Raw genomic sequence first — 11170 nt, forward strand, 5'->3', positions numbered from 1 at the left:
AAATATTACAAAAATAAAGAAACATATCAAGTTATGATACCAGCACACCTACAAGTTGAGTAATAAAAGCACAAGGAAAATTTTCCATCCAGCTACAAAACAAGATGCATTTATAGATACTGAGTTATCAAAGAATTTCAGCAGGTCAGGAGGAAATTATGCTTACCAAACACTATTGCTTTGGCAAAAGGTGGAAAGAGCTCTGTGTGTCTGCATAAGTTTTTATGAATTTGCCAAAGATCTTTGTGCAGTTTCTTAAAGTCACTGTATCTCTTCCAAACGACTATCTGAAGCAAAGAAACCAGAGAGAAGTATTAGTGAGGTTCATTGTTTGTATTACATCACACCACAAATCCACTGGTTTAATCACATCAGACCATTAACTCCAGAAAACTTGTTTAATAAAAATATGCAGTCTGAACTGCCATCTGTAACAAGCATAAAATAATGGTCATTATCTGTCCCCAACCCACATTTTGGTGAACACAACAGTGCATAGAAAAAAATTAAGTAAAAGCTGGAAGGAGGGCAAAGGCAGGACTGCTTCAGTCACTCTAAGAACCAGACCTACACAGGGAGCCAGTAAGAGAGAAAAAAATGCTGACCAGGAGCGTTGCAGTATCCAACATTCAACAGCACACTGTGCCTGGTGCAGCTCAGGTGTGGGGAAGAGACACAACAGCAAAAGAGAAAAACAGGGAAGAGAAATCAATACAAGCAAGGGATTTTTAGGGATGTTACATTAAGCACTCAGGCCTACAAAACAGCTCCTAAGCTGTGTTTGCAAAGTGTTGATCAGATATAAATGCAAGTCCCCATCTTAAATGATTTTTTTGTAATAACACAGGAAAAAAAAGTATGTTCCTTTTGTAATCTAGACAAAAACTCCATCTTAGGAATACAAAGATGTCATTGGTTCATTGTACCAGCTATTCCTGATCTATCCTTTCCAGAAAGTAGTCATCTCCCAGTCAGGTATCTACCTTATACTTCTACCATCCCATCTTTCCATTCAAGAAAGGAGGAGAACCCAGGAGGAAAATCAAACCAATGAAAGGAGTAAACAATAAAATTTACACTTGACTGCTACTGGATTTCTTATCAGGATGAAAAGATATTAACAAAGATTTTTTTATATCCTGACCTCATTTTTTGTTAGACTCGCTAATCCATCACAATAAACCTCAACACTAATGTAAAGTGATTAATGTAGAACAGTACGGAAAAAAACAAGGAGAGAGAGTGAATACATTCAGCAGTTGATTCCATAGTTACACCAGCCAAATGTCTCAGTTAACTTAACACAACTAACCATAACTTTAGGTATTCCACATATTTCTGAATGATTTACCAGGTTGCCTTCTCATGAGCAATTGTAATTGAAAAGGTTGAATTGTTTTTTCAAGCAAACAAGATTTAGAGCTAAGCAAAAGGTTTAGATTTAGAGCATTTTTGTGTTTGGGTTTGGTTTTTTTTATACTGCAATCAGAGGCCTTCTAAGTTTCAGCAGATGCAAGTCCTACCTACAGAACGATAGAGATACAAGGTAAGAGGATTGTTAACAATGGATATGCAAAGCTTTAGTGTGGCAACACTCTACCCACCTATAAATTTAGCTTCAATGGAACCAGCAGTCCTGATTCAGACTCCCTTATTGGCACACATTTTCATGACTTAATTACAGCTGGTACTCAGTGAAGTGTAACACACAAGTGAGGAATCTCAAGAAGGCAAACTAGTCATTTTGCTATCAGAAATAATAATTTTTCAATGCTATACTTTTATCTAAGCCAATAGCCAGAGAGTGGATGATTAGCACTTCTTGAGCACTGTGCATACAGAACATAAAATTGCTTAAGATGGTGAATTCTTTAAATATTAAGTTACTGTACTGTCAGTACTTGGAGACAACATGAAAAGCTGCCAGAAAATAAGAGCATGAGATTTCATTCCACTAAAAAAGCATCATTTTTCACTGCTACAAGCGATCACTCAATAGTCAAGAGGAAAAAAATAAATACCCCTAAGTAACTTGCATAGCAAAAGCAGTCAAGGTGATCCTAAAACCTTTCAGAAGCTCATGGAAAACATGCCTTTGCATGCATGTGGCCCAGCAAAGTTAGCAAAGTTCCCACTCTAACATCCTCATTAGAAATTAGATTTGGAGGAAGGACACATTGTACTTTGAGGCCCAATGAAGCACAGCAAGTATATCGTAAAACATATGTTAGACTGGTAATGCAATAAGGTGCCTGTCATGGCGAGAGCCAGTAGATCTCTATTAACTCATGCAACTCATCTGTTCCACAATGAATAAGCCTTTCTCCTAAATGAAAAGGAAAAGAACCCACAGGACTACCTTACACACCACATTGCCACCATCAGTCCCCAGAAGCAAGGACATTAAAGAAAGGTCCACTGGCCTTTCTGTATCTACTATCCCCACACAAAACTTCAGATTGATTTCTTTCATTCTTTTGAGAGGGAAGCCCTTACAAGGTTCTCTTCCTTCCTGCCCCAGCAACAACAGCTGTGACTACATTGAGTTCTAGCTGGCTGCAGTGGGAGAGGTGCTGTAATGAAGACTTGTATCCCAAAGGGCAGCCAAAAGATGTGACAGAAAACTGGCAAGAGGAGTTGAGGTCACAGCACACAGCCTCATGAGCAGCTGTACATATGTAAAGAATGTACTAACATCACAGCAGTGGCATTAAGAGATACCTGGAGGAGGAGGCAGGCACAGCTACATGGATGTGGGAAGGGGTCGCACGAGACAGATCCTAAAGCAACGGGGTGGCTATGTGCACAAAATTTCCCACGGAATTCCCCACTGAGCATTCTGGAAAACTGAGGAGAATTTATTTTCAGTGGGAACAGGTTAGGGGCATATTCTTTTTCTTTCAAAGGCTCCCCACAGTTCATTTTTTACTGTAAGAAGCCATGTAACAGAAAAGCTCTCAACATAGGGGGGCTTCTGACTACAATTCCCCCTTACGGCAACTACCACCTCGGATATTTCTTGTAATAACCAACTATTTTCAGATAATGCTTATAACAGAATCACCCTGCACCTAACATGCTATCACATGCAGAATAACTAATATGGTACAATGCAGGGTGGAAAAGGGCAACTATCAAGAAGTTCATCTCATATTTATATCCTTTTATTGTCTAGAGCATGTGAAACTCTGCATGGGTAACCTACAGCCACAAATCAAAGCAACAACTAAAAGATATGGTTTTGCTATTGTGTCAAAACTACTTAACACATATTCATGCAATGCTCTAGCTGAAAGACACTTACAATATATTTTTCTGATGAATGGACACATCAACAGCTCTTATAAAGTGCTTTTCCTCACAAATGAAGACTAAGGTAATGGCAGAATGTGCTCACGGATAGGTTCAATTCAGGAGTCTCCCTGGAAAAGGTGAATATCAAGCTAGAAACTACAGTAATGAAGTTCTAAACTAGATCCGTTATGATCTCTGATTCTGATAGATTATTTTAATCTCCTAGAGATTTTAAAAAAAAATTGCAAAAAACACAAATGCTCATGCTTGCCTGATTCTCAAGATTTCAAAGAAGGATGCAGTAAAGGGGTGTTAGACGTACTAGCCAATTCTCACCTCTGCCAAGCCACTAATCAGCAGCTCATGTTTGACCATACAGAGATGCAACTGAATTCAGTTATGAGCTCTTCTTTCACCAACTATGCAGGTTCTCCTCAACTGTAGTAAGTGACTGCGCCAGAAACTGAACACATGCATGTATTACACAATGCCTGAAAAGCCATAAGGTTGTGCTTTTAAGGAAAGATTTTGCAGGTACATAGTATAATAGTAACCATGTCAAGTCATTAGTCCAGAAAAAAAATCAAGGGGGGGGGAGGGGGGGGGAGGTTTCTTAATTAAGAAGAAAAAAAATCCACAATGCATGCAGACGTGGTGTATTTTTCTCTCTCGATAAATGACTCCTGTGACAGATTTTTGAGGTATTTAAGAGGCACAAGAATTATTCATAGACTTATTCATAGACTCCTCAGAAGAAGCAAAGAATAAGCAATTTTAAAATGCATATCACTGGAAAATACTAAAGGAGCCTCAGAGAGATAGGCATAATATATATGACTTGCAGTGTAATCTCTCTCAATGACTCCTAAACTTCTCCATTCTCCCTCTTCACTAACAGACAGTAATGGTGTTGTAGGCTTTGCAGTGAAGTATTGGTTAAAGAGGAAAGGGTACCTACAGCTGAGACCTAAGACTTGAATTGTGGACTGATCTCCAATTTTACCAGTAGGAGTTAAGTAACCATCAATTTGCCAATTCCAGCCCCGAGAAAAGAGCCTGCAAAGTTATCAAAGCAGTTTTGTCATCAAAAGACACTTCACTCCCTAAGACTTTGTTTCAAGTCACCATTCATCACTGAGGGATGAAATGCATCATGTTACACTAGCTACTGTTTTTAACGATGAAAGGTAAAGACAAATGGAAACATACGAAAATTGTTAGCTCAATTACAATGACAAAACACACAGAAACTGCTAAATTACACCAAAGATGCTTCAAAAGGTGTAGTGTGATACATAAAGACATTTGCAGAAGTTTAAACTGTTACCTCCTGGACATCCTCTGGATTTTTTCTTGAAACAATCTGAAAAGCAAAACAAAAATGAAACCAAGTAAGTCCTTGGATTTTTCAGTTTGGAAGTTAAAGAGTAACAAACAATGATTTGTTGCTTAAGAGAAAAATCTGGAAAAAGGCAAACAGCTGCACGGTCCTGTGCACTCAGAAAGTTTTCAGGTACTTTTAGAGAAGTCTAATACCCAAAGACAACACAGTGAGTGATTTCAGCAGCAGTCAGCTGCGATCACACACAAAGACAGACGTACATTCCAGGATGGGTGGCACAAAAGGTATCTCTCAAAACAAAGCTATGTAGAGCACATCTCCTATCATCTTTCCAGTCTCTTCCTATTAATTCATATTAGGGCCACATTACTCTCAATAAGAGGAGCTCACTAAGGCTACTTGGCTTAATATAAGCTGCACACAATCTCACTGAGATTGTGAGGATTTGTATTTAGTAAGACAGTATTTCCACTTTACTTACAATCACCAGAGCGCAGACACGTCTGACTATCCTTGCGTGTTTGTTTCTCCTTAAAAACTCTTGGCCTAATTAATTATAAATGACTTTGTCCAGGGGAAATTGCAGTGAAAATCAGGCTTGGCTGCACACCATAAAGAAGCCTGTATTTCGTCAAGATTTTTTAATTTTTTCTTTCAATAAATATTGATCACAGAAGCCTTTGTAATCCAAGTTTTGTACTGGTCTTATAAACAGCAGTAAGAGCATATCCCCACAAACACACAAACCAAATAGATACATCTTTAATTCATAACTACAATTATCTTGTGCAAGTCAGTAAATCCTTCATCGTTAGAGCCAAAGCTGTTTAACAAAATAATTAGCCTATTGTTACCTAAAGCAAAATAGGGCATTCTTAATCCAACTGGGACTGTCCTCATCGACACACCCCGGAATAATTGATACCCTGAAGAGATGATGCGTGTAAGGAAGCTCAGGGAGCCCTGAGTACTTTGCACCCCAGGGACACGCACACTGTCCCACCGCACCGCAAGCACCATGCAGCTGCTTCTCTGAGATGGAAGCCATCAAATCCACACTTTCCTCTTGCTAAGTGACAATAGCACAGCCCTTACATTTCCCACAAACTTTAGCTCTCTTCCTCCCTTCCATCTTGCAAGAATCCTTGCCAAAGCCTCCCAGATTTTGTACCATCCATTTACTACAGCCCAGCCACTCATCTTCTCACACATTTTGGAGGAGACTAGATGGAAAAGAGAAGCGTTTCCTTCTCTAGCAATCTCCCAAAAGACCTGAAACATCTCCTTCACAGCTCAATGTTCTTTTTCTCACCTTGCACACCAAAGTCCTCTTCTTCCAGCGTAGTCTACATTGATAAAACCTTTCCCAACTTTTTCTCACTCTCGAGTAATCAAACATTTGGCAACTTTACCAGATGTTAACCTTGGTGGCTGTTCGTCTTTCACTCACTACCAGTTTATAAGTACAGTTGGTGAAATAATTCTAACCTCCTTTTCTAAAGGCTGGCATACTTGATGCAAGGAGTCTGTAGAGCTGGGGGAAGAAAATATCACAGGCATGGCTACACATCACAGAGAACACCAAAGGGCAGACACCAACTGCTCTGCTTTGCAGTTCACCTTTAGTTAAAGCCTTGCATCAGTTTTGGCAGCTAGGTAAATTACCAGATGGGCAGAAGGAGACCCAGAGAGATGAGTAATTACCCAGCCAGTTAGTAAGAATCTGGAATAAAACCCAGAGGCCCTGTTTCACACTTGTTCTTATGTTACACCGCCTTCTATATCTCCCAGCCATGCCAACTTTAAGTCAGTATGTAATAATTTATGTGTTGTCCTACTTTGTTCTTCATATCCTTTTCTGAAGGTCAACAGCATAAGAGGTCTGCCCCTTCCATCCAACCCACAGCCAACCCAGAGACTTAGCAAAGATGACCCAACCCCAAAGCAGATTTTCCATGTACTTTTCTTAATCCTTCCACAAGGATCAATGCAGTCAGTTCCTTCTGCAAATCTGTAACACGAGCAACTTTAACCTATTTTCAAAAATATTAGGATACCCACCAATGAGCTAAGCAGTGGGTAATTACTACACTAGACTCTGAAAACAGAGATCCTACAAGGATCCTCAACATCGAGAAAAGTATTTCAGATTATCCCATTCTTCATCTGACCTGCAGATATCCAATATAATTCATTAGAATTTTAATTATCATTAATAATTGAAATCTTTCAAATTCTCTAAACTTTTATTAGTGGCCTATATTTTCGGGTATTATTAAAGAACACTCCTCATACCACAACTTGCTAACATCTATCTGTTTCTTAGCACTTGAAATGGGTATTAAAAAGCCAATATTCATTTAATCTTGCCTGCATTTACGATTATGTTACAGTTTAGAAGTAAATAAAATGCATATTCTCTGCTATACAAACAAAATTTTTAAGAAAAAAGCAGCAATAATGATAGACCCCCTTAGCACTCAGGAGAGACTGCATGGGTAGTTATGCCTCGGGACAGATGTCTAGGACACATTAAACAAGTGCTTTCTTATCCATGATTATTTATCTACACTACACTGAAACAGAAAGTTCCTTTAACTTAATTTCACAAAGATTCACTGTCATACTGCAGTGAGGAAGCACAAATCTCCACTAACACGTACTGACTACCCTAGATCTCAGACAGAGTGATATTCAACACAACGGGAAGGTCCACCTCACTTTTTTCCTGGCGGTCCCCCAAAGTTGCTGAGCTGATGCTCAGCAAATACAGCTGGAGTGCTGTGATATCAACCATGGAGCCAGATCACCACAGGAGCAGTAGGGAGGAATAGAAGGAAAGAAACAGAAAGGGTACCTGATATGCACACTGAATCCTTTTTAAATCATTCTTTTCAATTTCCCAAGTCCTCACTTCAATTACTACACAACAGATTACCAGACAGAGCCCTGCTGAAACAAAAGTTATTTATATTTCTGCGCCTGTGAGTCCAAAGCATACTTTACTGGAAAAAAAAAAAATCACTTTGAGGATTTTAGCTATCAAAACACTGTAAAGAACTAATGATCTCAGTTTAGGTCAGTTGAATTTGGACAGCTCACAGACTGATGAGCTCCTTGCTCTCTGCTAAATCAAGGGCACCATCTGATTCTGCACTGCCTCACGTGGAAAGGCACCAGAGCACCCACAGTTTATGGGACAAGGAGAGAATGGCATCCTCAACTAGTGAGCCTCAACTTGATTTTGAACAATTCTACAGAAACCAAAACATCACAGGGAAATGTAACTGGCTTTAGCCAATAAGAACAAAGCACCAGAGCAAAACAAGCGGCAGAGGTCTTGGCTCATTCCTATTAGTCCTTATTTCACTGACACAGCTCTTCAGTACACACACACACTTGGGCCATCAAGAGCAACTGCAGAAAGATGTGATGGCACTGTTTTCCTCTCTGCATCTATTTCAGGAAAGGCTTTTTTAAATTGCAGCATCAGAGGAAAAGGCAACTCTTTTTTTCCTCTTCACAAATACTAAGTTGTGCTGGACTAAAAAGAACAGCTTAAACATATTTGTTCCATATTTGTGTTTGGTTTTACAAGTCATACAAACTAGGCTAACAACCTGACATTATAATCTCCATACCTATACAGAATGCTGTATTCTTTGAATTAAGAGGAGGGTCTTTATAAGCATACCTTGCTCTTACAGGCAGGGTGTCTACAGCTGCAGTAACTACGAGATCACGGGTCATTTAAAGAAACTCTGTCTCTCTGTGACACTTTCTGATGCTCTCAATATATCCCACCACACCTGCGAGCTAAACTGCCACTCCTCTTGAACCTATCTCCACGTATTTACTTATTCGCCTCCCTTCTTTTGGTTTAATAGGAAAGTGGAAAAGAAAGCAAGGAATTTCCCTAGGAGAACAGACGGAGCTTTCATCACAGCCAGCACCACAGCAGCTCTCCCAACATCTGCAGCGGCTTTCCTGCTTCTCGTGCTAGGCCTGACCGATGCAGGGCGCAGTGCCCGCCCGGGCCGGACCCCCGTGGGCAGGCTCCGGCTCCCTGCGCGGCTCGGGCACCCGGCGCTGCCGGCGTGGGCGGGCACGGCCCCGCACTCCGCTCGGTCCCGGCTCCTCCCGAGCGCGCTGCGCTGCGGGGCTGCCGGCAACGCCGGGCAATCCCACCGCAACCTACCCACCAGAGCTGGGGCGGAAGAACGGGGAAAAAAAAAGAGAAGGAGCTGTTTGTCTTTAAGCTACTCTCGCATGCCCTGCAACGCACAGCAAGGAAATGGAGAGTCAATTGCAAAGCGCGTCTGAGGCCATTACAACGTTGCGAGCCTACAAGTTTGCAGGAGGCGACCGGGGCTCGGCTCGGGAGTGGCCGCCGTGTTCCATCTACGCCCCATCCCTCCCTCTCTCCCACCCGTGTCCCGCACAGTGGCTTCCACGTCGCGGCCGGGCACGGCAGCCGCGGGCGCTATTCCGCACCCAGCGGTGGCTTTACAGCCGGAACGCGGGGCAGGCCGGGCGCGGGGAGCCGCGGGGGCGAGGGGCTGGGCGGCGGCCGCCGACTCACCCGCGCCGTGACCTTGTAGACGGTGTGGCCGCGGGGGTGGCGGCGCGGCTCCGTCACGGTGTAGAAGCGGGCCAGGTCGGCGCCGCGCTCCCGAGGGCTCAGCATCCTGCTGCTGCCCCCGCCGCGCCGCCCGGCACAGGCGGAAGCGGCGCCCGGGAACGCCCCGCCCCGCCCGGGCGGTACCGGGGGCCCGGCCCGGGGAGCCCCGCCCGGCCGCCGCGGGATGCTCGGGTGCGGGGATCCCCGGCTCCCGGTCTTTCCCCGAGGCTGAAGGTCCGCGCCGCAGGGATGAGGCCGAGCTGTCGCGGCCCAGACGTGGCAGCCCCGTTCCAGGTGCTCTGCAAGGGCACGGCCGTGGGGGGTTTACACTTGGCGGGGACTGACCGCCGAGCCCCTCGCTCACACAGGAGCCCGTGGCCTCTACAAATCCGTAATGAGCCCCTGGTACGCCGCTCCCAGCGTCTGCCGTGGGCTATTTTAAGCTATGCTGCCCTAAATCCATAGGCCTGTAACGCAGAAATGACTCACGGATTTTAAAGAGGAACGCTGCCGGAAAGGCAAGATTGATGGTTATCGAGTCACCATGCTCCGTGTGTTGTGTCTCCTCCAGGTTCTTTAAGCTGCACCTGGACTTGTCCCTGCGGATGGGCTCTCGGGCGTGCACAGGTCTGCAGAACACTTCGATGTTAGGAAAACCTCCAGGGTTTGAGGGGCATTGCTTCAGTTCTAAGGAGCATAACTTTGTGCCACAGGACATTGTCCGTTTGTAAGATTACCTTCAGTTTCTCGTCTGTAGCGGGGTCTGTACCAATGAAGATCTCACAGCTCAGATTATATAAACTGTTTCGATTTTTTTTTTTTTAATCACTGTGCTTTCATTCATTTAATTGCAGATGTTAAAAAGATAGCTTTTCCTTACGAGGTTATGAATATCTCTGCTCTCATGCAGGTTTTTGACATAAAGTATTTGACAATACTTAATTGCATGTCTTTGTGAAAGATGAGAGTCTCTTGTACTGAAGTTCATAGTAAGCAAATGCCTCTCCTTTGAGGAACATTTTCTTAAGGAAGAGGGAAGAAAGAGGATATTGGTTGTTAGAAGCTCACTTGTCATTCTCACTTATCTTCTGAGAGGGGAAGAATATGTCTTTTATATCTTGTGCTGGTACATAGAACTTAATGGAAAATCTGTAAGTTAGCAAAAGTTTGCAAATTCAAGTACTGGAGGGAGAGAGTCAGTGAGTAACTAAAGAGACAAACACATCAGGCTTAGGAAATGCATGGAACTGAAAACAGCAAGAGGCAGGGAGAGTGTTCATTTGAAGTTTGCCCAGCCCCTGCACATTTCTAGGCAGCTGCTGCTAACCACGTTTAGAAAGCAGGAAACTGAGCTCAGTGGACCATTGATCTGAGCCACCGTGGCTGTTCTTATGTGCAGCGCAATCAATCAAAGCATCCCTCAGTGAGTCAGGAGCCTTCATTCACTAGGGAGTTTCAAAAGCTCAAATGACTCATAAAATAATTTGGCCTCTACTTACTAACCAGAATTTGAAGATACCTTATTCTGCAAAATATCTTTCCACATGGTATAGCCAACATAAAATAGTAATTAGACGGGAATAAAAAATCCACAAATAAGTGTTAACTGGCTCATTAAGACTTCTCTAGGTCAAGGAAAATCTAGCAACACTGAGATGTGAAACGATTTGCCTCATATTAATAGTTTAGTCTTTTTCTTCTGTTTTGTCTATTACGCAACTTCCATGCTTTTCAGCACATCTTCATTTTCATTGAAACCCAAAGCTTCTGTGATTTCTTCTTTTCCAGCATCACTGCTGAGATTACTACTATGTAAAAACCTTTGAAGTGACAGATCAATTTGGGTGTCCCTGTGCAGGTCAAAATACAGAAAATAACTGCATGTTATGTGTAGATTCTGCTCCTAGAAATAA

General features: G+C 42.7%; 1 protein-coding gene across 4 annotated transcripts in view; it reads right to left on the reverse strand.

The window, feature by feature from the left end:
- RPS6KC1 (ribosomal protein S6 kinase C1) overlaps positions 1-9323 on the reverse strand; it is an 86200-nt gene extending 76877 nt beyond the window's left edge. For 2 of the 4 annotated variants that reach the window (XM_066178291.1, XM_066178289.1), the window contains exons 1-3: positions 9219-9323; positions 4622-4657; positions 167-287 (exon numbers count right to left, since the gene is read on the reverse strand). In XM_066178291.1, the coding sequence (XP_066034388.1) occupies positions 167-287; positions 4622-4657; positions 9219-9323 (262 nt within the window). Of the gene's footprint in view, positions 1-166; positions 288-605; positions 669-3630; positions 3686-4621; positions 4658-9218 lie in introns of those variants that run through there. The other 2 variants (XM_066178292.1, XM_066178293.1) reach the window with 2 other exon arrangements.
- Between the last annotated feature and the right edge of the window lie 1847 nt (positions 9324-11170).

Source organism: Chamaea fasciata, unplaced genomic scaffold (assembly GCF_029207755.1).
Source record: "Chamaea fasciata isolate MVZ Bird 193981 ecotype frontalis unplaced genomic scaffold, bChaFas1.0.hap1 SCAF_3, whole genome shotgun sequence".
NCBI lineage: Eukaryota > Metazoa > Chordata > Aves > Passeriformes > Sylviidae > Chamaea > Chamaea fasciata.